General features: G+C 45.1%; 1 protein-coding gene across 2 annotated transcripts; it reads right to left on the bottom strand.

The window, feature by feature from the left end:
• Position 1: 1 nt before the first annotated feature.
• Positions 2-26,232, bottom strand: LOC8039327 (DNA repair protein REV1). 2 transcript variants are annotated; one of them, XM_002413300.4, is made up of 16 exons: positions 25,927-26,232; positions 25,646-25,781; positions 25,420-25,585; positions 24,745-25,292; positions 24,072-24,357; positions 23,015-23,169; positions 20,252-20,371; positions 19,019-19,239; positions 18,858-18,959; positions 17,730-17,903; positions 13,562-13,780; positions 12,748-12,842; positions 3,041-3,200; positions 2,527-2,644; positions 330-435; positions 2-259 (listed from the first exon to the last, which is right to left on the bottom strand). In XM_002413300.4, exons 1-16 carry the CDS (start codon positions 25,975-25,977, stop codon positions 142-144), a joined length of 2,775 nt encoding a protein of 924 aa, XP_002413345.3. In that variant the 5' UTR covers positions 25,978-26,232; the 3' UTR covers positions 2-141. The 2 variants fall into 2 exon arrangements, with proteins under 2 accessions (XP_002413345.3, XP_040359857.1); XM_040503923.2 differs by having other exon boundaries at positions 25,420-25,781; positions 25,927-26,183.
• Between the last annotated feature and the right edge of the window lie 469 nt (positions 26,233-26,701).

Below are 26,701 nucleotides of genomic sequence, written 5' to 3'. Positions count from 1 at the left end.
CTGATCTAAAATAGAGGCGTATATTATGTATACATTTCATATCATACAAATATAGCAGAATATGTAAATATGTTTGTAGACATTTTTTTCGGCAACAAAAAGTCATTAAAAGCATAGCAGTAAAACTCGAGTAGACTGCCTCTAAAATATCTGCAACTTCATGAAGTGCCCAAACGCTTGTAAAACTTCGGTCTGGACAACGTTGATCACCTTCATGTAGGTATCCTCCCACTTCTTGCTTCCCGATCTCTGGACAGTTCTGAAAGGAACCGAAAGGGAAGCTTTCCATTGTACGCACTCGCAGATGTTGCGACGACAAAAAGTATTACCGATAAAAGAACTTCAAGAGGAGGTCCAGCTTTTCCAGATTCCTTTCCTGTACAACCCCGCCCAAGAGTTGTGTCCATGCATCCACATCCGTGTTCGAAATCTCACCTGCAACAGAAATGGAAGACTGTTTTACAGCGGTAGCTTTTAGTGCTTTTTTTCCGGCCAAATTTGGCGGCATTCATACAGCGGGGGGAGAGTGGTAACACCACCGTGCTATCACTCTCTCCATTGCCGTTGCCCCTATCTATGGCAACAGGTGTTGGTAAGATGCACATCACTCCATCTCCTCCCCCCCTCGCCGCTGCCACTTCCAGGTTCTGGAAGGTTCTCCGGTTTGTCTATTGGTGATTTTCAACAGATGTTTTCAAACCTATTTTCATGGCTTCGTCTTTAGACTGCCAGGCACTGAATATCTGATTCGCTTGAGAAACCTGGCAAGTGAACCTGCCATGACAGCTCTCTTTTCCAGCCACTAGAGGCCGTCGAACTCGCAGAAGTCTCCAATAGTTTGCTTTTTGTCCGAGGAGTGGGAATGGCCAACGCGCTGCGCCAAGCGGGCTGGCAGCGGCACGAAAACAACAAAGGGTGCAGGACCCTGACTATTGCACACACGCTTCTACAACTGCAGCATGTAAACTAACCCTTTTAAGGCACTTTAGATGGCCCGCAAAAATTGGGTTTTCAAGATATCTTGCTGCAATTTACTACGGAGGTGCAAGCAGATAATAAAAGTTTACAGTGCAAAAAAAAAAAAAAAAAATCAATGAATGAACTTATTTCGTTTAAAAGAAAAAAAAAACCTGTTCTGGGCAATCTACGCCGCCACTTTGTAGACGGTGCGCGCGCAGAGAGAAGTGCTGCAAGCAGATGATGTACGGCACGTCGAGCGAGTGCTGGCCGATTTGGGTTTTTCTGCGAGATTGCCTGCTATCATAATCCGAATTGGACGGCAATCCCTTGACACGGCGTATGCCATTTGTCAGTAGCACTTCTCTCGATGCGCGCATTGTTTGCCAAGTGGCGGCGTAGGTTGCCCAGCACAGGTTTCTGTTTTCTTTCTTTTGAACGAGGCAAGTTAATATCTTGATTTTTTTCACTGTACACTTCCATCACATCCTTGCACCTCTGTAGTAAATCGCAACGCGATACATAAAGAAACCAATTTTTGCGGGCCGTCTAAAGCGCCTTAAAAGCGTTAGTTTACATGCTGTATTCTACTAAAAGCAAAGCTCCTAAAGCACATCTTTCAAAATGCAACAGCTGCCGCAGTCGATCGAAACACATTTTGTGCGGTCCTTTGCAATTTTTTTTTATGTTCCTCTTTTTTACATTTTGGTCTTTGGTTTTCTGCTCTCACTGTTAAAGGGGTACTTCAGCGTTTTCTTCATGGTCCCCGATTTGCCTGAAAATTTGCTAAACCAACCAACAAACATCGCTAAAATAGTATCCCAAGTATTGGCTCCAAATAATTTTTTTCGCAATGTTATTGAATTGCAATTTTGGTCCTCACCGTGTTTTTCAAATTGAAAGTCCCTACTTGCAACACAGAAAAAGTGATGCCAGCGGAAGGCAGGGGTTCACTCTTCGGAATGCAGAATTTGTTCCCCACTGATTCCAAGCAGTTTCATGGTGTCAAATGAATGCTTTGGAAGCCCGCTCCAGTACTCGCACACCAGCACGGAACAAATGCTTGGCATAGTCTTTTTTTTTAAGACTGCTTGCTCGGCTGGCAAGCCCGCCTTTCACTGACAACACGGCACTGAAAAGTGGGTATATTTTAATGTTGGTTTTTGCAACTTTTTCATTTGCCAATGAATGAAATATGAATGAAATGAAAAATGAATTTTACAATACTAAACAGCAGACTGGAGCGGGCAAACGCCGCAGAAAGTATAGTCAGTTGGGGTACCTAAAGAAATCTCCAGAGTACCCCTTTAAAAGTTGTTCTTCTCATGGCCGGGAAACTTGCTGCAGCAACGTAGGACTAACTGCTGCTTGTTTAGCACCGTCTCCTTTATGGCCATCTAATATTGGAGAGGTACCTATATGTTTTCTGTTGGATTACGCAGTGGCACAACAGTCTGTTGCGAGAATATAACAGTAAAACAACCCCTTCCCACAAAGCTCTCTGCCTGCCACCAATTGGGGGTTTCCTCCTTCCACTCGCCCCTAACAACAAGTCGGAGAATGGCATACCATCCCGAGAGCATATCCACTCTTGCAGCAGCATCTTGACCTTTTCCATCTTGTCCTTGGAGCTGATCACGCTTAGACTTGGTTCGGCAGCAGTTGCAAGTGCAGCAGCTGGTTTTACCTGAGGTTGGAAAATTTCTGCTGTAGACATAACATAATAAACTTCCTCACGTTTGTGCCTCTTGCCAAGAGGTACAAATGAAATCCACAATATAAAATCTTAAAGAACAGAAAACACATTTCTGAAATATTTTGTTTGCTGGATATCTTGAATATCCAGCAACTCAAATTGGCACGATATGCTGGCATTGCGGCAGCTTTGCAATGGCTACACACACCTGGGCCTCTAATCTGGACATTTGGTGAAAAAGTCGACGAGGGATCTGAGCGGCCGTGATTGGCCGGCTACCAAGTGCGGCACCAGCCAATCACGGCCACCGGATTAGTCGCAAACTTTTTCATAGAGTGTCCAGATCGGAACCCCTGGATGCAGTCCCCCCCCCAAAGATGCTCTCACCATGTACTCCCTGAGGGAGTGGCATGCAGGCCCTCGTGCCTTCTGGGGGCTTGCGGTTTTGGGGGGCCTGCCCTTCCTCTTGCCCAAGGGCGGCTTTGGCTTGGCTCCGGATGTCGACGCGACAGCCGTCCCGGTAATGCCGCTTACATCTTCTCTGGCACTGGGCATGCAAAGGGAAGACGAGCCTCAACGTTTACAATTCAGGACTGGTTCTTCTACGAAGCGAGTTGACCGTGAACAGGGCTGCATGACCTTGCTTATGAATTAATTTTTTAATTTATCTGACATTGCAACTGAATTTTCCTCAGGATTTGGGCTTTCCTTTCAAACGATCAACATTTACTTCAGTTTGAATACACAAACCAAACTGAGTGTGGCGAGAAAAGACTGGTGTTATCCACTGTTTGGTGGGCCTCGCCATCCCTAGAGGAGAGCAGTGAAAAATGGTACAGAACAAGAAACAGAAAAGCACTATCTATTGCACAAGGACATATATATATATATACCCTTCTGAATATTTTAAAAGATTTTAGAATAAATTTCAAGCAGTAGAAAGGCAACACCTGACTGGTGGTATCTTTGGCGGACTGGAAAGTTTGTCGTATAGCCCATCTTTTCATGGTGACTGACAGAGAAGTGAGCGTACTGCAGAATGCACTCGTTTTTCCTTTTCTCAAGTCGAGAAAAATAAATAATTGCACGCTCAAGTGTCACATTGCTGCATGAATTGGTGCACAAGTTGCTGTAGCTGCATCAACTCGTGCTTCTCATGGCTTCAACATTTCCTGCTTGCCCGGAAGCACTGCACTATTGCTGGCTGTGTCTGCTGTTGCATGCTGAACCAATGACTCCTAAGAATCCACTTGCAAAAAGATGCTGTAAAAAGTGTCAAATATAAAGATACTATAAAAAAACAAGTTATAATGTTTTGAGTGATATGAAAATTACTGCAATTGAAATATATTGTATTTACATGCATAATGAACACACTTTTTTCCCCGGAAAGTTGACACATATTTGGGGGGGGGGGGGGGGGGGGGGGGGAAGGGGGGTTTATTACGCGGTGTAAAACTTTTGCATTTACACACTTCGTGTCATATTAGGTACCATAATGACACAACAAGGTACTGTGGCACGTCTCCATTGATGGAGGCACACCCACGGCTGGTTGGGGGTGTGCCACAGCAACCATGCTTTATAAATTGCAAACCTTTTTACGGCACTTCCGGCGTGCTTTTTGCCGAAGGAAAAGCACCCTACGAAGCTCACTCAGCACGGAGAGCAACGTGACCGTTCTTAGGCCTAACCACTTTCATGATTTCACTGTCCGAAAGCGGACCACAGATGACGGCGTGTTTGTGGACATCAATGCATCCGATAGGCGGAGAATGTTCGGGGCTGGGAAATTCCTCGGCCCAAGCATCATCAAGTGTGCGTGCCACTCGGTTTCACGGTTGATCACTTCCGCAACCACGCACTTGCAGCCATTACGAGAGTGGCTTGGTTTTTGTTTTCCGAGGGAAGATACAAATCCAGGAGGCGACATCGGCGACATCACACCAGGCTCCCATTCTCGGTATTTCAAAAAGAAGGGCCGTAGCGCGTTCACAATTGCATTAAAAAACATGTTTTACGATTGCCGTTATTAAATGTTATAGAAATGTCGCCTACAAAGCTTCGAAATTTCATGCTTTTTGTTGTCACCAATCAAAAAAAAGCAAAAAAAAAAAGCAAAAAAAAAAAAAAAATGGCAATGCGGTGTTTTTTTTTTTTGCATGTCCATGACTACAATTTGCATCGTTTTAGACAATAAAAAGAAATACGACACTTGGGGGGGGGAGGCACTCACTTGATCGAATGACGTTTTAGCGAACGCCCACGTTTCACCGAATGACACTTTAGCGAATAGTCGGACGCCGCGAAGCGGCGTTTTCGGGTGGGCCAAATGAGTTCATATTTTTGTAATGAGTTGCCGCAGACTGTCGCCGCGAAGCGGCGTAAAGCGCAGCGCGACGGATGGGTTAACGCGCGCCCCCGTTATTTGCTAAAACGACCATTCGCTCAAATGTCGCCGTTCGCTAAAATGTCATTCGCTCTTGTGATATGGACCCCTTGGGGGGTCGGTGCTCCTTTAAAGGAACCATGAAGGCAGTTTCGAAGTTTTATTCAACAATTGAAATGGATGTCAGGCATGTCTCAGATACTGTTGACCAAGTTCTAGCCCGAACAGAAGTTTGGGTGCCGCACCAATCGAGCAAACAGGCGCGGTAATAATAGCGCCGGGAACGATGCCCGAGACCCCACCGAGGCGGCGGCAGAAAGGTAAACTAAAGTGCGCCGAAGCGTGACGACAACGGGCTCCTCGTCTGGCGATTGGTTCAAACGATAGACGCGCTCTTGGTTTCGATTTCGGTGGTGAGATGCGATGAAAAATTTTTATTTTAACGTTGGATAATTGAAGTTGTAGTTGGGAATTAATAGGTTTCATACCCTGTATAAAAGCATAATCTGAAGCGATCCCTCCGTTTGTCACTGGTTGAACGCATCCCGCACTGCTACCTCGGGCGCGTAACAAGCATCGAGCAACCATGTACAAAAAAAAAAAAAAAAAGAAAAGAAAGAAAAAAAGAGGTACGAGCGCCGGGGGCGGTGGACTTTTGGTTTTGGTTTCGTGCGTCGTCTCGTGCTCGCTTTGCGAACTGTTGTCTCACCAATCATGCGGCGTTTATGTGCAGTAGTAGGTTGCGCGAAAGGTCGGCTAAAGACGTGCGGTCGATCGGGCGACGTTAGTTTGCATAAACTGCCGACCGATGCAGCAATGCGCAGCATTGCTGCATCGCCCTCGTAAAGCGCCAATCCAGAGTGTGCGTCCTTAGCAGCATCTCCCGTTCAGTCGGCGTGAGGTCGCTGAACGGGAGCTCAAACTCGTTTGCGAGCGCGGCCGTTGTCGTCCATTTCTTCCAGGTTTTCTTCACAGACCGCCGTGCACTAGAGCGAACCAGGGAAACCACACTAAGTGTGCATTAAATCCTACCGATGCCGACAGTGCTCCCTGACGTCACTTCTCTTTCCAGAGGCGAAAAAGGGAAGATATCTGAATGTTTGTTTCGGTTTCGCAAATTTATTTGCAGGTAAGAAATAAGAGTCACAACGTTCTAGAAAAAATTGTGTGGTGTGCCAGGACCCCAATGCTTCCGAAAACACCTTCTTTCTAAAAAAAATTAAATTGCCTTCATGGTTCCTTTAAAGGGGATCTGCAATCATATTTAAGCGTCTACCTTTTTTGCGGTTTCCAGGTCTCTTAGGGTTCGGGCAAGCCAGCGGGCACGGAGAGAGTAACTAAATATCAGTGCGTCATATTTTAACCGGACGACGCGGAAACCTCCTCCTCCTACGTGGGCGACCCGCGTTGGCGAAAGCGCGCAATATCGGACGTCTTTGGTCCTGGGCTTGCTACTGGTCAGACTCGCTAAAAGCTTTTTTTTTTTTAGTGGAGATACAAAATATAAGTGTCGCGAACCGTTTCAATTATGTATGAAAGTAGTTTTTGTTCGGTATTTGAGATCAGAAAAGAAACAAATGCAGTTTATAAAGTACGGAAACAAGAAATGACCCGTCGACATACCCACCACCAAGCGGCAAAAAAAACGGCGCATACTAGAAAGGGCTAGTGGGATGAGGCGCCGACTAACGGCGTGCGAAAAAAGGTCCCGGATGTACGGGGCAGCGCTGGCGCTGCGGTCAAGGATCCGACCGGTTCCAAGCGTTCCGAAGGCTTTCGGCGCGGGCTATGCTGGCGATTTTGCCATTTGGAGGTATGGCAGCGCGAAGTGGCTCCCGCTCTGAACTGATATTTACCCCGTGTTTGCTGTCGTTTGTGGCCAATGAAGTGTTATGCCGAATTAGTCTTTAATCGTGCAGCAAATGCAATGCGAGCCGCCCTGACCGCCCTATTCATACAGCTTATCCACCACGTGCTTTAGTGGCGCCCTCTCGAGCCGTCGACACGGAGTGCGGCAGCCGTGAGCACTTGATGAGCTCACTATCCCTCCTCTAGTTCACGGCCGCTCAAGCCAGGACCTACTACGTCATGAAGGAGGTTATTTTTTGCTTGTTTTTGTAATTCTAATTTGCCTACTATAATTTTTAAAATAAAGCGAAATTTGAGAAAAGAAAAGTTTCATTAAGTTACTACGTTCAGTGAGCTCAGGATCGGTGCAAATTAAAAGTCAGTCAAAAAGTTGTTGCAGGGCCCCTTTAAGGACGCCCTCCCCCCCGAGAGATTGCCTATCCCGGCCCGATTTTGTAGCGGATTCACGCGTCTCTGTCCGCGATCTGCGCGTGCGATATTGGTTCCAGCAATACGCGAGTTGTTCCCGCACGTTTATTGCATCGTGAAATGCGAACCTGCTGCGTCCGCGACCTGTGCTATCCGTTCCCTTGACATGCGAGTTCATAGAGGGTTCCTGCATTTTTTTTTACCACGATCGATTCCCGTGACGCAGGAGTTTACAGTGAATTTCCGCATGTTTATCACGTCGTGAAATGCAAATGTACTGTGTCCGAGACCGCGGTATCAGTTCCCTTTTCACGTGGTTTGCAGAGGCTACCCTGGTGTTTTATCACTAATTTTTCATAAGATTTGCTGTCTCATCTTCAAAGATAGCCCACCCCCTTTTTTTCACCATTTATCTGTTCATTTTGGGCTTAGGGGGATTTTACAGTAGGTAATTTCGAATTTGGCAATTTTCATTATAATTTTAACCCCTTGCCTACTAATAACAAGTGTTGCTCATCAATACAAACCATGAAGCCCAATCATAAGTGTGACTCGCATTTCGGTTTCGAAACTTGTTTAGCGCGCTCTCTGGCAGATGACAAAACCACCCGTGTTGCTCCATTTACCTTGGTCAGTTTGCTTCTTTGTTTTGCTCTCCGACAGAGAGAGAAAGCTCCCTTTAGCCAAGAAAAAAAAAGCAGTTGCTCGTCAGCGTTCATACTAAAACAACATGGCTTTGGCGTGGATGTCCGCCTTAGCCGACAAAGAGATACAAAACCTTCTTTTTGAAAGAGATTAATGCTCGGGCGTATGTGACAACGAATCTTTCGGCCTTTTTGATCTTTAGGAATCGGACGATAGTTTTATGGGCAGTGACAAAAGTGATGAAAACAATGTGAATCCTGCGAGCATTCCATCAACTTCGACATCTGCACGTCAGTGGGACTTTGACCAGAAGTGCCAATTTAGAGCAAGATATGAAAGCTGGAAATCAAGGAAATTATTTCTTATTTTAACGCAGACTGCCCGTTTAAAATTAAATTTTGTTGTACAGTATAGACCACTTACAACGTAACCGCTTATAGTGCAGGACCGGGTATAACGTGGCTTTTTTAAACCACCGGTTCGCCTCCCATAGAACTCCATGTATTTGCATACCGCTTAAAATGCAGGCGCGCGAAGGGAAATACCGGTTATAGTGCGGTTTCTGGAAGAGCCCGGCGGCCGTGCCGACTGACCGGCGCACCGAGCACGCTTCCCTGTGCGGCGCTAGATAACGGCGCGAGCCGCGAGCAGCACTCGCGGGGCAAGAAGGTTGCTCGAAGAAACCGGGAGATGCGAAGAGAGAGGCTGCAGTGGCCAGAGCGATGGAGGGACGCATGCACGTGTCGTTCTCGTGCGTGCGTCCCTCTGCTGCGATGGTTGGAAGCAACCGCAACGACAGACCAATCGCAGGTCGAGAAGTGTTCGCACGCGTTGCATGCCGGTCGCGGGCCGGCTGCTTCTTTCCGCAAACATGGCGTCGGTTGTGATCGTCGACGTAGATTGCGTGATGGAGGCTCATCGTTCCGCGTAAAAGTGCTATCCTTGACTGTGAATTTTCGTTGTGTGTCGTTATGATAACCCAGCACGTACTAGAAGGGAAGATCCACCTACTCGTGCGGCGATGTTGTGGCGGCACTCTCAAGACGGCAGAAACGCCCGTGTCGTCGTGTTTGTTTACTTCGACTACAGTGGTGCTTTTTGTGTTTTCGAACATCGCCCGGATTTCTTATTTGGAGCATTTCATGCCTGTGCTCAAGTTGAAGGTATTACCGGCGCGTACCGTATAAAGGATCAGGGTTGGGCAGTATCGCGATACAAATGTATCGCGATAGTATTTTAGAAATACATTTCGTATCTGTATTTCTGTATCGCGATACATTTTTTTCACCAGTATCTGTATTCCTGTATCGAAATACATTTTGAATGTTCCTTTGTATCGCGATACAATCACGATGAAGTGTATTTCGTTACAATTCTTGAAAAATACTCCCCCCCCCCCCCCCCCCCCCCCCCGAAAAAAAAAAAAAAAAAAAAAAAAAAAAGAAACAAGTTTGAAAGCATTTCTTTTTTTTTTTTTTTACTTCTAAGGGCACCAGAGTCAAGGAGATGCTGGGGTATTGTTACTATGCTGACCAATTAGTTCCTTTTGATTCTGCAAACTATTTTTCTATTAGTCCTCTTCTCTCTTCTGAGAAGTGTTGCGTAGTGGGAAACTCGAACCAGGTGGCGTGCCAGGAGTGGAGTCAGAGCATCTTCTGCCGCAGGTCTTTAGGTAGGGATTTCTTGAGTCATTGTTTCCTGGCATCCAATGCCCGCTGCTAACCGTCTCTCTCGCCTTAGCGTACAGAGTACATCCTGCCGGCAAAGCTGAGTCACATTCCGTTGCAGCACGAGCCAGGCGGTGGCTGACTTGAAATAGTAGGAAGACTCATGCTGTGAAGTTCAACACATATCCGAATGCATCTGCGGCTGCGCCCGTAATATTGCACGGCTCAACAGTACGTCATCAGCCGACGTGAACGTGACCCGCTGCTCTGGTGATCCGAAACCCAGAAGGAGGCCAGAAGTGGCATCGCTGTGCCACCCAGACTACGTACTCCCGCAACTAGTCTCGAGACCGCCGTTTCTTGGACAGCTCGCACCTGTGCCGGCAATATCAGCTCGTAATCCACGAGGTCTCTATTTGGAGTATGCTAGGCAAAACTTGAGGACTGCAATCCGTGCGTCCGTGGCGGAGGGTCGGTAGTAAGGACCATCAGAACAGGGATGCTACCGTATCGTTTTTTCAACTGTAAAACAGAAGATAAGACATGTATTCCAAGATTCTCCAGGTGGTCCACTATTCTCAAAAATTCCAAATGACACTGCATGCACGATCTTCAGCTAGGTAGCCTACAACGAAAGTGCGCATTGTCCTTTGATACAGCAGCATGGTAAAGTTTCATGTTCAAGGCCACACCTACAGATAAAGAATTCTAGTTCATTCCGCCGCGACATAATGTGATCAATGTTGACAGGATTCCCTCGTCAGACAGAGAGGATGTCATGGAAGGGACCACGGTCAGCAATTGTTGGAACGTTTTTTTGGGCCCATTGAAGACTCCTTGTCGTCCGAAACCACTACCTTTAAGGCAAAGTGCCAAGCCTACGGGAATGTAATTTCGGGATCGAAAACATCCACTTCAAACTTCAAGCTTCATCTCAATTGGCGTCTCAAAAAATTTGAAAAATGTATTTCAGCATCAGCATTGTATTTCTGCCCTCCCTAAAATGTATTCCTGTATTTGTGTTTCCAAATACTTTTTGCCACTTTTTAAAATGTATTTCCGATACGTATCGCGATACATTTTTACAGATGTATCTTAGTATCAGTATTTTAGCTACTATTTCAATGTATCCCAGTATTTGTATTTCCAAATACATTTTTGAGTATTTCTGCCCAACCCTGTAAAGGATGCGAATTTTCACGCGTTTTCATCGCCGGAGAAAAGTGATTAGGGTTAGCAATACTGAACGCTCGCAACGTCCGTCCGTAACCTGCGACGCCGTTAAAAGGCTGCGCCAGGCAAAAGTCGCTCATTTCTTTCAAAATGTGTGACACACTTGAGAGAGAAGTGTACTACCTAGTCTGGTGAAATAAAGACTTTCCTCAAACTAAGCTTTATTTTTCATCTAACATAAAATAAATTCTTTTACATAGGTAAGTTGTCTGATGGCATGTATTTTGGCCTGAAAAATTGATGTTTTGGTTATAGTGCGGTACCGCTTATAGTGCGGATTTTTGCGACTCCCGCAACATACGTTATATGCGGTCTACACTGTACGTTCCTCGAAGAAAATATGAGTAGGCAAGGGTTAATAACTTGTGGTACTTCTTCATTCGAGAACAAATTTAAGCAATTAATGCGATACTTCCCCGACTTCTGCAGAAATGCAGGGTTCTATATTTGTACTCATAATTTCCTGAATTCGATGGAGTAAATTGTTTTTTTTTTGCCAATAGCAGATTAGCTAATTCAAATTATGATATTAAAAAAATTTACTTCTACCCCGATACAACTTGATTTGCTGTGGTACAGTCGACTCCCGATACTTCGAAGTCGCTTAATTGGAATTGTCGCTTAATTGGAAGTGAAGTGAGGGTCCCATCAGTTCGGCATGCAATCCTTTGGGAAAAAATGCTCGGTAATTGGAAGCAAAAAGTCTAAAATATCGGATAATTAGAAGTTGATTTTTAAATGGAAGCCTCGAGGCAACCGTAATATTTGATAAATTTGCAAGTTTTGAAGTGCAAAAACAGCTTTGTGTACCGCACTGGTATCGTCGGCATCGCAGCCGACCACAGCGCCACAGCTCGTGAGGCGGCAAGATTAAACAGTCAAGACTGGCGCAAGCCGCACGTTGGAACCATGGCATCGTTTTCTTTGTCTCTTTCCGCGTCTTTTCTCGAGTTGGTTCGGGAGTGCGGTGGTCTTGTTCCACCGGTGGTTCCACATGCCGCATTTCGGCTGCAGTCGCGACAATGACAACTCGTGGATCGTATCGCACGCTCGACTTGGCCGCGAGAGTCAAGATTTTGAAAGAAGTTGAGAAAGGAGGTGCCGCCAAGCAAGACCTTGCACAGAACTATGGCATCAAGCCTAACTCCCTCTCAAACTTCATCAACAACAAGCGCTCGATACTGGATGCTTTCGAGAATGATCAATTCAAGATGTCTCGAAAAAGGACGCGCACCAGCGCCCACCCGGAGTTCGAGCAAGTGCTTCAGGGCCTGCGGTTTCATAGCAAACGCTTCAGGGAGTGATTCGTCTTGTCCAACGGAGGAAGCAGAGACAAGTGAGCTTGACGACAATAGTCTTGCAGCGGCTCTCGGCGACGTCCGTTTTGAAGAGTACGTTGCAGTGGACAGCAGAGTGGAAACAAGCGGTGCGCTGACGGACATTGAAATCATTGAGAGTGTTCGGCTATGCGAGGCTAGCGATGAAAGTGAAATCGACGATGACGTTGAAACTGAGCCGCAACCGCCGGCTGCTGATGTAGCTGCGGCCAGCCCTCGCGCAGAAGTTTTTCGCAGCTGAGAACAATGCTGAAGAAGCACTAGGGCACATCTACAGTCTGTAGAACTTACTTTTTGCAGCAAGATTCTGCAAAAAGAAGCAAATGGCAATCACCAATTTTTTTTTTTTTCATAAACAATTGGTTTTTAAATTAGGTAATAAAAATTACTCTTTTTGTTCCTTGTGGTTAATTGGAAGTTTTGTTTAATTCAAAGTTTTTCACGGTCCCCGTGAACTTCGTTTTAACGGGAGTCGACTGTAGTGTACGACGCCAAAGCTATCCAGAGACTTACTCACAACTCGATTTAGCAACACTGCATGCTCACTTTGTGCGCGAAGGGTTGCGCCGGCTCTCTCGATACATCGTGAGGACTTCCTGCCTGATGTCTTCCGGCAGACTCTCAAGGACAGCTGGATCAATCTGCAACACAAACAAACCCTTTTCACAGAAAGACCTGAGAAAAAAAAAAAGATATGTGACGTTTACAATTTTCTGTAATGCCGAATTAGAGTGCAGCTCTTGAGGATGGGGAGGGGAAAGTATGGAGGAAAGGGTCATGTGACGTCACGAGGGTAGAATTTCCCCGCTAAATTTAACTGGAAAATTTTCCTGCTAAACTTAGCGGAAAAATTTTCTGCCACATTTAGTGGGAAAGTTTTGCCCTCGTGACGTCACACATGACGTCATTATGAGAAGCGTCCCATAATGCAGTGCGCGTTTACGCCGACGGCGACACCGCTCAAGCCGGAAACGGGTGCCTAAGAGCTGTGCTCTAAAAAGGCAAGTGCAATTTATATATTTTAAAGCCTATATTCAGGCATAGCGGTTTGTCATGTTCACGCTCCCTGCTTTGCTCTTCTCGAATGCAGCAATCTCGTCGGCTGTGCAGCGTAAACGAGATGCTCAGAACCTGCCATGCCCCGCGTTTCTTTTCGAAGCCGTCAGTAACACTAGAGAAGGCCGGTTACGGGTGCTTACAATCGTACAAAACAGATTCCGTCCATTCATACGCGTAGAATTGAAATTAAAATGAACAAACAGGTTCAAAGGCTCGGTCAAGCTCACTGGGAACTAATACGCTTCCCTCATGCTCAAGCGCACAGCGAAGAGTTAAATTTCTTTCTTCCTTTCGGACGCACCTCTGAGAAAGCTGGCAGCGACACGGCTTGCGGAGGTGACCCGAGGCCATTTGCGGCAGTGGCTGTCGACCCCCCTTCCCCGGGCGTGGCCCCCTCCCTGGCGGAAGGGTGAGCGGCCCCCAAGGTGGACCTGTTGTCCGTCAGGAAGTCCAGCATGGTCTTGGAAGCGCAGGACTGGACTCCTTGCCGGGGCTCAAGCCTCCCCACCTGGATCCCCACCTGATGCAAGAGATGGATAAGAAGGAAATAAACATCTCCCAGCTAGCAATGGTCAAGCTTCGTGCACAAGGACAGATTCAAGTTTGGACAGCTAGGTGTGCACAAAGATGAATTTAGCCACTCGTAGGTTGCAAAACAAATATAGGATATAAAAATTTGGGAATGCTAGTCAATTATTGGTTTTAAAACTTTTTCTTTTGATTGGCCATAAAGGAATGGAATAGCTTGCCGAGTGAAATTGTAAGCTCAAAAGGTCCAGTTGAGTCCAGTCATTTTTTTTTTTTGAGGGAGGAAGTTTATACTTTGCCTCTTGCTACATCTGGTTGATTAGTTAACATAAATATGTACATATGACATCAATATTAATGTCTGTTTTGTGAGCTGAGGCTGCTGCTTCTGCTTTTCTTCATTGTGTGTCAGTTTGTCTAGCTTGGCCCTCTGAATTATGGTTGTTATTGTTTCTTTTTTATTTTAATACTTAAGCCTCCCTCTACACTAGGGATGCCGCGAACTTTTTTCGAATCGAAGTTTCGATGATCGAATCAAGCGGTTCGAAAGGTTCGAAAGATTTCGATTTTTCGAATTGTCTATATCGTAAAATTCGACGGATGTAGAATTTTCGAACTTGTTAAGCTAAGAAGTTCGACGCTTTTCGAACCGTCAAACTTATTACGCTAAATAATTCAATCTTTTTCGAACTTTCGAATTTATTGCGCTGCAAGGTTCGATGCTTGTCGAACTTGACTGACCAAAAAATTCGATGAATTTCGAACTTTCGAACTTGTTTATCAAGAGAATTCGAAAAGTTTCAAACTTTCGAACTCTGAAAAGTCAGAAGTTCGACGAACTTCGAACTTTTAGGGTAAAAGTTCGACGTTCGTCGAACTTCGAAAGACCGGCGGACGGTTTCATTTGATTTCAAGTAGTGGGGTACATTCGTAATTTTTTTTTTCTCGAACTTTTACACGCGGTGCTGCGTTCCTTACGAAAGACAATGTCGTTTATTTCAATGTTCTGGCATGCTTAGGTTTAAAGAAATAAATCCCCGAAGGGGCGAGGAAGGACGACGGGTTTCTGACGATTATCGTTTGTGCCAGATTTGAAGCACGCTGCAGCCGGAGCTATTCATGGTAGATAAGTTATACTTTTTTAAGAATGATCTATGTATAGCCTAGGTAAGTGCCGTTTTAAGATGTGATTATTGTTATTCAACGTGAGTTTCGAAGAAATGTCCAAACATGTATCTGCATGCAATTATGACCTAAACTTGATATTTATTTTCGTCTAAGTTGTTTGAGGTATCGCATTTAAATTAACACCACAGACAGTACATATCATTGCCATCTGCAGAATACAAAATAATATATTTATTGTTTTTTCACGTTAAGAAATAAATTAACTCATGGGAGAAGATTTCTAGTAGTGTTCAAGTTCAGCACGTCATTAAAAGAAAACTTTTTTTTTTTCGCTTCACGTTCCTGGGACGTGTTTCTTTTAGCCTGTACACACTTTGGTAAAAGAAACTTGTTTCGAAGTTCTGAACCTCTGAATATGCAAGAATAGAACACTTCCGACGAATTCTTGATACTTTGTTTTTTCTCCTGCTTTTTATTCCCGCATTTATTCTTTTTTTTTTTTTCTTTTGTTACTATCGGCACAGGTGTTTAGGTCAAAAAGACAGCTTTGAACTTCCGAACCTCAAGCATGCGACGAGCAGTGCCTTCTGACAACGAGTTTCTAACAATGACCATCTACGCAACCTTTTATGCAGTGAAGAGCGACAGTAGCTATACATATGCATAAATAATTTCAGATTAAAATAAGCTCGACCAAGCCCTCTTTCCCCGTATTGTTTTCTTTAACAGTCCGAAATACCTGCAAGGGGAAGAACGAGGCTAAAGCCCCTCCCTCCCCCTCCCCTCCCCTCTCCTCCCTCCCTCCCTCCCCTCCCTCCCCCCCCCCCCCCCCTACCCTCTTTCCCCCCGTTTTTCCTCTTCCGACGCCACTTGTATGGTAGAACGCTCCTCGACCTCGAGTTGTGTCGGCTTTTGTGCTTTTTGCGAGGCGATTCCTCCGTCCCAGAAAATAAACCTCCAGGACAATTATAAACTTCACCGGATCGGATTACTACCAGCGTGCAAGGGGTGGCGAGCTAGTTTGCCAGGTCGCTTCATGGTTTTTCTGAGCCTCAACCTCCTGCTCGCCCCTGGCCGTTTCGAACTGGAAGAGTCTCGTAAAACAGTGTGTTCGTGCAATCATTACTGCTTGATGCAGGTTAAACCCCCCCCCCCCCACGGGGCTGGCGGTCACAATTCTGCACTGGTATGGTGCCTGGAACGCGTCTCCGACTGGTGTGTTTACCGCGGCCAAAAAAGTGGTCCCTCGATTTCTGCCTGATGACGTCATAGCAGTGTCATGCTGTCGCCTGTTGCGACCCTGGCGGCGCCCCAACAGTTGTGGTAGGAGTGGCAGACGCCTGTTCTGCTGCAGGTCGCTTCCCACTGTGACAGTTCACGGAAGCTGAGCAGCCGGAAGTTGGGACGCCTGAAGGGACGCCGCGACGAAAGCGACACTCGCGTTCGCTCGTGCTTTTCGCCAGCATTTCTACGGCCAACCGCCAGGATCGCGACTGGCAACAGTATGACACTCGCGTCATTTGTTGCCACATTGGGACCACTTTTGATGTATGGGCAGCATAGGACGCTAAACACACCAGTCGAAGACGCGATCCAGGCACCATAGCACTGGCAAATATGCTAGCACATCCGGGACACTCGTCGTCTCATTTAATTGCCTGACCAACTTCGCAGAATCTAGATATCACACCCTAACTTTTCTAAACTTGATTTTGTGAAAACCAGTGAGTCGTGAAAACGTTATTTGAAACTGAAACTGTGGAAAAACTTGAAAATCGAACTTCGAACTTTGAAAACTTGGATTAGAAAATAATTCAAAATCTTCAAATTTTTTTTTTTTTTTTTTTTTTTTTAATTTAGCGTTAAAAGAGAATCGAAACCTTTGAAATTTTCGAACTTTATGGAAAAAGAAATTCGAAATCTTCGAATTGTTCGAACTTCATGTCTATAAAAATTCGAAGCGTTCAAAGTTTTCGAATCTTTTTTACAAAAAATTTCGAAATCTTCGAATTTATCGAACCTGAAGTAAAATATATTCGAAATATTCGAATTCGAAATTTTAGAAACCGTGAAAGCTTCGAACTTTTCGAATTCGAATCTCCGCTGTGGACAAAAGTTGCGAATTTTTCGAAATCGAACCTCGGTCGGTACGAAAATATCGAAATTTTTCGAAATCGAACCTCAGTTCGCTTCGCAAATATCGAAACCTTTCGAAATTGAACCTAGGGTGGTTCGCGACATCCCTACTCTACATCAACTCTATCTATGGCTCAGTCTGTGGAAGGTTAAACTAGGGGGAGAGGAGGGGGGGGGGGGGGGGTACCACTGCAATTTGGGTGCTCGCTGAACCAATGAGACCAGCTCGCAGAACCCCTATGTTCCATGGAATCCAGAATGAGAATCACTGTTCTACTGTAATGCCCTGCAGGGCAATTAAGCAATAAATAGACTGATAAATACGTAGATTGCTGCGATCGTGTTGTAACTAGCTAAAAGAGAGGAAGGGAATCACCACTACAATTTGACATGCTAGAAATGAGCCATCTAAAGCAACACCTAAATCATAAACATCCTCTAGAAAGATGATGAACTAAAAAATTATTTGTTTGCATCTGTGTTGAAGATGGTCATGAGATTAGAAAACAAAGTAACTGGCCTCTGGTTAAAAAAATAGTGTTTTAACGTGCGCTTTTTATAATCCAAAAAAAAAAAATGTACTACATAATTAAAAAAAAAAAAGTGAATTTCAAAATTGTTTTGTTTTTTATTAGAACAATGTGAAATAACTAGGGAAGGATGGACGTCCACCTTACCCCTCTGATGTCTGAAGGTACAAGATGCAACTGAGCAGCAAGATTACAGCACTCCCTACTAATGGCTGCTGCGCTCGACGTTGCAGCCAAAAGCTGGACAGATTTTGTGATGTTGTCGCACATTCCATGACCCATAAACTTTGTGGGGTTCAGGGGTGCATCCTTCTGTCGGACCTGTAATGTACAACGGCCTTTTTAGCACCACACAAATGCCATGCACATGTTGTATTCTCACGTTCTAACATGGTTTATCTCCATCATCGGCGATAGGAGAAACCAAATAAAAAAAAGGCCGATTTTATGCAGCTGGGCATTCCTTCAAGGAAAACCACACACACAAAATTTCAGCAAAAAATAATAAAAAAATTAAATAACCAAACATTGTGCACTTTTATAAAATGTTAGGCATGTTGTTTTCGTTTAGTGACATGACATCAAATGTTGGGGATGCAATATAATTTAATAGTTCAGAAAGTGTATGCTTAACTCTTTGACGTTCGAAGTTGGTGCATGATTGGGGAATATGCCGTGGATGTATCCGACGGGTTTGATGAACTGAATTGTGCAAACGAAGGTCAGCAGGATTGATAAATAGAAGCAGTGAAAAAATAAAAGTAATAAAACTGAAATGTGCTAGAGGCAATGAGGCACAGAGGAAAATGAGTTAAATGGTTCACACAGAAGGAATCATGGAGGTGTGAGGGATGAAAACCGACTCAAGAAGTTTGAGAACTTGACTATGCAACTGCATTTGGTTCTGGTAACAAACTTCTTGGCTTTTCCCTTACCATGGGCTTTGCAGATTATTCATAAAGGTTTTATTAACATTTTTTAAAATTTCTAAACAAAGACTTACGTAATGAGACCCATCCATCAAAATCCAGCCGGTTAGTATTTAGGTACAAGAAAGACCGCAGCTGAAGTGTCTTATGACAAAGGCAAGACCTACCTAATTCAGGCCTATTGCACACGACTGCCACAAACTACTATTACACCACTTTAATCAATGTTTAGAGATAATGTGGCACATCTTTTTGTTATGAAACAAGCTTGTATAGCCACACATTTTACCAGTGGAAGTAAAAGGTTGGGAATCAAAAACAACACAGGTGCTTTGGAAAAACATACCTTCAACTTCAGCGAGACTGCTCGTCCCTGAACCCCGGCTTCACGAAGTCGCTTTTCCACTTCTTCGGATAGTTGACCAATGAACTTGTTCATGTCGTTAGCCTGCACGACGACACCCGACAAGGTCAGACCAGATCGTTCCACGGATTAATTGTTCCCACCTCTTTGAACCTAATTCCATAGTTGACCTCGGCCGAAACCGACTTCCGCACTTTGTTGAACTGGAGGACCTTGTCATCGCTCCCTCTGGCGTGCTGGTACAACAGCGTGCCGGTCTTGACCCCGAACTTTGATTTGAGAGTTTCCATAGAAACGGCCTGCAGCTGCTCGCATGTCTCAATCCCCATGTCTGTCAACTGAGACTGGAGCCTGTAGCCGACACCTGGAAGTTACATTTCACGAGTTTTGTTGCAAAGGAAAGCCGAGCTAATGTGCAAGCTGCCAATATATCTGCTATGCTTTCAGAATGTATCTGCTGAAAAAGTAAAAAAATCATAATTAGGGACAAATGAATAAGGGCAGTAGAGGAGCTTCCACCAAATAAAATACACCTGAGGATAAAACAAATACACCTGAGAACTTTGCTAAAATAAAATACACCTGAGAACTTGGCTTTGCAAGCAGAAGTTAAATGGTATCTGCAACCGAGAAATTCGCCAGCAGAGGTAGAACACAGATTGTTAAAAAGATTAATGCTTAACGAAGCCTCACTGTTCACACTCTTTCATGCCAACTGTAGATATTTTGCTCATAATTAAACATACATATCCTTTAACGTTTAACATTTCAAATAAAGCGTAGCAAATGCAACAGTCGACAAAGCCGCAATATTAGCAGGATTTTTCGCAATGCTGTTACTACATATACTATCAAACTGTGTTGCTGTATAGTACTAGACAAACGCAAGTGCAAAACGAAAGTAGCAGAGCCATCACTAGAGCAGAGATATAAAATGGTGACGAGAGGAAATTTATTTGCGGGCAAATGGCTTCTCGTCTACACCAGACGTCCAGGTGAAGTTTTCTCTTTTGATATTTCCTGCAGCTGCTGCGGTAAAACCGACATTTGTGTGTTCTGGGTCCTTTTGTTCTACCCACTTTTACAATGTAAACAACCACTCAAACATAGCACAATCTTCTGAAGATGCAGATCTATCTATCCAAAGATTGTTTTTTTGTTTCTATTGTTTGCTGCAAAACACTGAGAGGGCACGCTAACGTGAGCAAATAACGTCCCTTCATTTCCCTTTAATTCCAGAACTTGAAAAAGCAAGTGTTTCCAAGCATGCATCCAACTGGGGCAGTAAGTATGTACCCATGCACAGTTGAGGAACTTGGAACAGGTGCTTCCTCGGTACTCGAATACAACAGTAGGAACCTGTTCATTATCCATACCTGGAAGATGTTTCACAGCAACGGCCTTAAAAAACTCCAGGAGCTCGCTCGTAGAAACAAACCGATGACCATTTGGTTTGGCAGACCGGTTCGCTACTCTTGCGGCTAACATATTTGGACCTGTTTGGGGCAAAACAGAAAAACAAGCACATGTGCAATCTGACAGGCAAGTCAATCGTGCCGCCTTTAGATCCTACCCAAAAGACACTTACGTCTTAAAAAAAATTTAACCTGCCTCAACCATTCTGATAAACCCGGGGAACATAGGACGTGTCGTGCATGCTTCATGCGTGCATTATCATTTGCTACGCTTGGTTGCAGGGAGCTTTGGGTGGCTTCGGATTCGCCGCACACACAACACACTTGTAGGATCTCCCGGTTCGTCGGAACTATCGAGACAAATTTAAATTTCTTCGGGAGTACAGTGTGTCGCGAGCATGTTCTATCGAGAAGCTTCCCGCCACTCCCGCTTCTTTGGTGAATGCGTGTAGGTCCTCGAATTCTTAGTGCTACCGGATCTTCAGGAACCCCTTAAAGGGGCACTGACACCCCAAGAGTCATATTTCTTTTTTATTGTCTAAAACGATGCAAGCTGTAATCATAAACACGAAAAAAAAAAAAAAAAAAATTGCAATGCGAAAAAAAATCTTTTTAGGCGCGCACGCACCTTTTTATTGTTGATTTTTGGAGTTCTCCTCTCCCGCTCTTCGCCTTCTCGCTTCTTTTGATTCGTGACGTCAAAAATCATGAAATTTAGAAGGTTTGTAGGCGACATTTCTATAACATTTAATAACGGCAATCGTAAAACACGTTTTTTAACGCAATTGCGAACACACTATGGCCCTTCTTTTTGAAATACCCAAAATCGGAGTCCGGTGTGATGTAGCCTTCTCGAATTGTATCCTCCCTAGAAAAACATGCCACCTGGCCAGGCGACATTGCTCGCACGGACAAAATAAAACCGGTTTTTCTCTGTCCGCCGGCGCCCTTATCACCCTATCTCCCGGACCTTCTTTCCTCCTCGCATCGGGTCGCGGTGGCAACAGCACGGAGTCGCGAAAAAAAGTGGACTCTCAGGACTCTGCAATATTTGACGTCAACGCTCCGGCGCAGATACTTTGAATTCGGCTTTTGGAAATTGTTTTTTACTTCACAAATACTGAATTCCCAAGTTTCGAATTTTGAGAGTAATGTACCGGCATCGTTTTCAATCGTTTCAGATAATAAAAAAAAAAGATTTTGTCAGGGCCCCTTTAAGTGGCAGCTGGAGTTAATTGCGAGAAGAGGAGGCTTATTGCACTCTTTACTCTTGCCAATTGACTTTTCTCCGAAGCTCCGACATCCCACAACCGATGCGCTGCGATTATGCCCATTTTGCACCGCCTGGTTGGCTCCGTCGTATCATAGCGTTGGCTCTGACAGAATTTAAGTATAATTATGCTGGACTAAGTAGGACTTGCCACCGACGATCGCCCGCGGACGAAGAGTGATGGACTAAGTATGGCTCGTTGCCAACTGTCACAAACTCAGTATGTCAAACTAAGTATACGACTTGCTGCCGACAGTTGCCCGCGAACAAAGTTTACTGGACTAACATGACACGCCGGGAACGGTCGCCTGCGGAATAAGTATGATGGACTAGGTAAGTATGAATCGCCACCCATCCGTACGCTGCGGTACACAAGCAAGTATGCTGGACTAAGTATGAATCGCCGTGAACGGTTCCTGCGGAATAAGTGTGCTGGGCTAAGTGTGACCTGCCGCTGACGGTCGCCTATGGACGAAGCAAACTGGACTCAGTGTGACTCGCTGACGACGGCCCCGCACACTATGTGCGCTGGATTGACTAAGCATAACTCGCCAGCGACTGTAGCCCGCGGATTATGGACTGGGTATAACTTGCCTCCGACGGTTGCCTGCGGAATGAGTATGCTGAACTAAACCGTAGACAGTTGCGTGCTACCGCAGGCGACCGTCGGTGGCAGGTTGTACATCGTCCAGCTCCTTGTGCTCTCATTCATCTATTACTCGTGACGCTGAGCAAAGATGTAGGATTGCGGATTGCGTGTTCCGGGGTTCAAATTCTGCCGAACTCCTTAGTGAATCACTCTGGTTTCAATTGGCTGTTCCTAGTTACGATTATGTATGAATTATTACGGCTTATTCTGCCTTCTGTATGCTTTGAATGCTTATGCATTGCCTGCTACGGGCTATGTATCCTTTGTGCTGCCTTGATCTGTGTGCAACGCTTTTTCATCACACTCGAGCATCACACTTTTCCATGAAATCCAGGCCATAAACACATTCTGTGTTAAAATGATATATAGAGATTACAGAGAGCGTGATAGAGAAAATGAAAAGGTGGACAGGGTTGCCTAGCAGGCTACTCCAGACTAGGGGTTGAAGAACAGGGATTAAAAGGTGGAGGAAAGAGATGACAAGAATTAAAAAGGGAAGGATGTCGGTGACGACGGTATCATAATGCAGGAGTTGGGATTACACTTTTGGTCACTCTGGAAGGAATGGAGTTCAAAGCCGTGAACTCAGTCCAGTACTTCTAAGGAAAACTAGGAGAGCTCTTGAAGCACTGGCAGCATTGGTTTCTGATGATCAAGAACCAAGGACTTTTTTCCAGGCTGAATGGTCGGTCGTCAAATGTTGCCAGTTTATCTTTCAGAAAACACCTTTCAGTTTCGGATGAAGAACACTATAGAGATTACAAATCTTTATATATGATAGAAGCTTAAATGTCGGTCTACTCACCTAGGCCGACCGACGCCGTGCAGCATGTTTTCTCTTCGATTTCCTTCCTCAAGAATGATGCAAAGTCGTTTGGTGTACACTCTGCCTCTTGCAGGACCTTCGTGACATCAGCATACAGTTCATCACAGCTCACGGCCTCAATATCCAAGGTGTAACTGGGGGGAAAACAACAGTTTCCATTACACATTTCAGTTGCCTGTCAACCCATATATGCCTTATGACCTACCTGTGGGGCAATCATTTAAATCTTGAAAGCAACATACAGAGTAGGTATATTATTGTAAAAAATATTCAAAATTGTTAATTTGTTTTAGGAAAGATAGACAAGCATGTCCAAGCTTGGAACCTTAAGAGACAAATATGAAGACTATGAGGCTTATAAACGTGCACATTTTTCCACTTTCTCCTGGGGACTGGTCTCTAACCCAATTATAGTTGTAAAATAATTTTTATTTTCAAACAATGTCCTTAACATTGATGAAAATGATAAGTAGATGCCACACTGTGCACATGTGCATTTTTAGGATGGTGTGAATAATGAGCAGAAAAGGCCCCGACTACCCTATACACAGGGCGATTTCTTTTTAGAGGGTCCAGAATTTGTAACAAAAATAATTCACACAAGGGTTCTCCTAGTCGTAGGTGGCCAGTAGAAAAGAAGCGAAATATGTTAATTTGTTAGCTAATGAACTAAAAAAATCTTTGACTAGCTTTTTAAATTTAAACTTTTTGGGGCATAACATAGTTGGAGAATTGACGGTCGACCTTCCCATAGTCTAACCATGACCAAAACTTTTGATTATAAAAAAAATTGGTAGTGGGTGCTAATGGGGACAAGAAATGTCACCCTTGAATGCAGCTTTAAATCGAACCTAACCTACCGAAGTGCGTCCGCCACTCCGATCCCCCTGCTCTGCGCCATTTATGCAACTCGCATATCCGTGCTGCAGCTAACGTGACCAGCGCGACGCAAGCACAGAGCCGAGATAACAATGTCACAGTCGCGCCTTGCGTCACAAATGTCGTGACTTCTGGAGTTACCTCCCAACACACCAACCTGGCAACAGTGTCATAAAGGATCTTGGAAACCTCGGAGTAGCTCTCAAACTCGTAGGGGATGGCCACGAGGTTCGGACAGAGTTGCTTGGCTCGTCCGAGGAACATCCCGCTTCGCACACCGGCGTCCCGTGCCTCGTAGCTGCAGCTGGCCACTTCCGACATGGACATGAGCCCCTTGCCGTCGGCGCCGCTGCCACTTGTGCCGGGAACATCTGAGGCCCCGGAATGGCTTGAGCTGGGCTGGATGCCGCCGTTCTTCCCATGGCATACGGCAACTGGCTTGCCTGATTGTCAAAAGGCACCGTTTAGGAATGATGTTGCTGAAGTTAGCTTGCGGATTAGGCTTTACTAAAACAGATGACGTGGGACCTTTACTGGTACAAATTTAAGGCTGTAGAATTCTTTGTTTTTTTGTTTTTTTTTTATAATTCGGTAGTGTTTCTTTTTTTTTTTCTTTTAGCATATTTCTTCCCACACATTCAGTATTTCTTGGGGGTCGTCTGTCCATGTCGAACATTTGTCTCCAGAGTGAACATATTTTTATGAAATTATTTTCGAAAGCACAACACGCTCGATAAGCAGAGAACGAAAGAGGGCAAGGAGTGTGGTTACCAAAGAAAGAGGCAGCCTCACTGACATTTCACTAGGGGCTGTGCTTGTGTCTTGCTCACCTCTCAGATGCGGTCGAGAACGAAGGCCGACGGAGACGAAAAAGCAGTCCATGTCAATGTGCATAAGCACCTTGCCTGGCACCTGAACCCTTTCTGCAAGAGTCTGCTCCTCGAGGTGGCTCTTGAGTCGCTGCACGCCAACAAAGTTGAAGTTGCCGGCAGAACGCAACTGCGCGACGTAATCTCTCAGCTTCAGACTAGCGGTTGAGATGTGATGAAGCCTCGATCTTCCGTAGAACTCTTGCAGAAATCGAGGATCGCCGGCTTGGTATCTCGGACTGTCGTTGCTTTTGTGCTCCTGCGGCGGAGAGCCATGGTCCGTGCCGTTTTGATCACCATGCAGCCGCTCACATTCAAGGTTACAGTCAACACTATTGTCCGACGAAAGCCAGCCATCTTGTTCGTCATTGTGTGCCTCAGCGCTAGTCATCGCAGATGTTCCCGAATCATCCGCCAATTGCACACGGTTGATCATTTGTTGACCTTTCTTCAGGTCTGGAGAGTAGAGGAGGTAATCCTGAACGGGAAGGAGCATGCCAGCCTTGACACTGCAAACAAACGAAAAAAGTAAAATTCAAGGGCCGTGGATTTCTTCAACATGTCAGTGTTCTTATGACATCGACATGTTCTTCTGAAGTTTAGGCTAATTTGAGGCTCGTGCGTGAGCTGACATACCAGTCGGTGATCCAACTTGGCCTGACGACGTAGTCCCTCAAGCTCTTCAACTTGGCCATCGGCAGGTTCGTGGCGATCATATAGCACTTGGGCTTGCGCTTGTAGTAATGTTGGTACGTTCCACCGTGAACCATCATAATTCTCTTGATCTCTTCCGCTGAGGGATCTGCAAATGATCGGGAGAAGGCGGGTCTGTAAACCTGAATGATTAACCAGGTGCGCTTACCTGTATAACCGTTGACGAAGACCGAGATCCCTTGAAATATTGCGAGCTCTCCGGTTTCGGTCCCCGACACCTCAATCTCGGCATTTTGCAAGAACTGTTTCTCCAGCTTTTGAACTTTCGCGGACATGTATCCGCCCTGTCAAAACAAAAAGTCATCCCGGGACATTCAGTTGCGCTATTACATCATGGGTGATCAGACAGCTCTCCCCAACACGAAGAAATTGACACAATCAGAATAATAATTTAAAGGCACCGTCGTAAAAATCAAAAGGTTTTCGCACAGCTTCTTCGAAGCCCGTGGGCCCGTATCTCCTTCTGCTTCTCGTAGTCATGCTGAGGAGCCGTGTATGGAAACGTGAACTTTCTCTGCTTGAGGTATACAAGGTCAACCTCGACCTTTTGTTGTTTGGTCGATAGTGCCGACTGAGCAGGGAAGCAGGAGTGAAGTGCAGACACGATAGAAGCAATACTGGCTGCCCATATTTCTCTCATGGATCGAAACCGCTCATGTCCTCATCAGTCCTTATTTTCCAGCGCGCCAGTGGCGCCAGCGCGAAAATCGCGATAAACAGCGTCCTAACGACGAATGGAGATCCGAAGAGGACGATGAATGCGAAACAGTGAAGCAGACTGGTTAGTCAGCGCCATATTAGAGCACCCACTCAGTTTAACCTGGTGAGGCCACAAAAACAGGTTTACATTCTACATAAGCAGACGTATTAAAGTGTGTTTAAAATAAATAACGAACTTAGGTTGCATTTATTTAAATTTACTCTTTCGGTACGAAACCGAAACCATTACCTGTGCGCCACAATCGACAGAGCCCACCCCAGACTTGCAATCATATTGTGCTGGTAATATCTACTACCAACACTTCGAAACGGAGACAACAGACGCTACATTAAAGGGATACTTCAACGAAATTTGAAATATTCCCGTCGTGTTCAAAAATAGGTTGAATATGATCCACAATATCCGTAAATGACAATCGCACGTTTGTATTTTGATCCTGGTGGCTGTATTTTTCGTTATAAACGGCCCACTCTGGCAAGCGCT

This window comes from Ixodes scapularis, unplaced genomic scaffold (assembly GCF_016920785.2).
Source record: "Ixodes scapularis isolate PalLabHiFi unplaced genomic scaffold, ASM1692078v2 PGA_scaffold1__304_contigs__length_218370807, whole genome shotgun sequence".
Lineage (NCBI taxonomy): Eukaryota > Metazoa > Arthropoda > Arachnida > Ixodida > Ixodidae > Ixodes > Ixodes scapularis.
The sequence above is the reverse complement of the archived record's forward strand: the minus strand, read 5'-3'. Positions and strand labels throughout refer to the sequence as shown.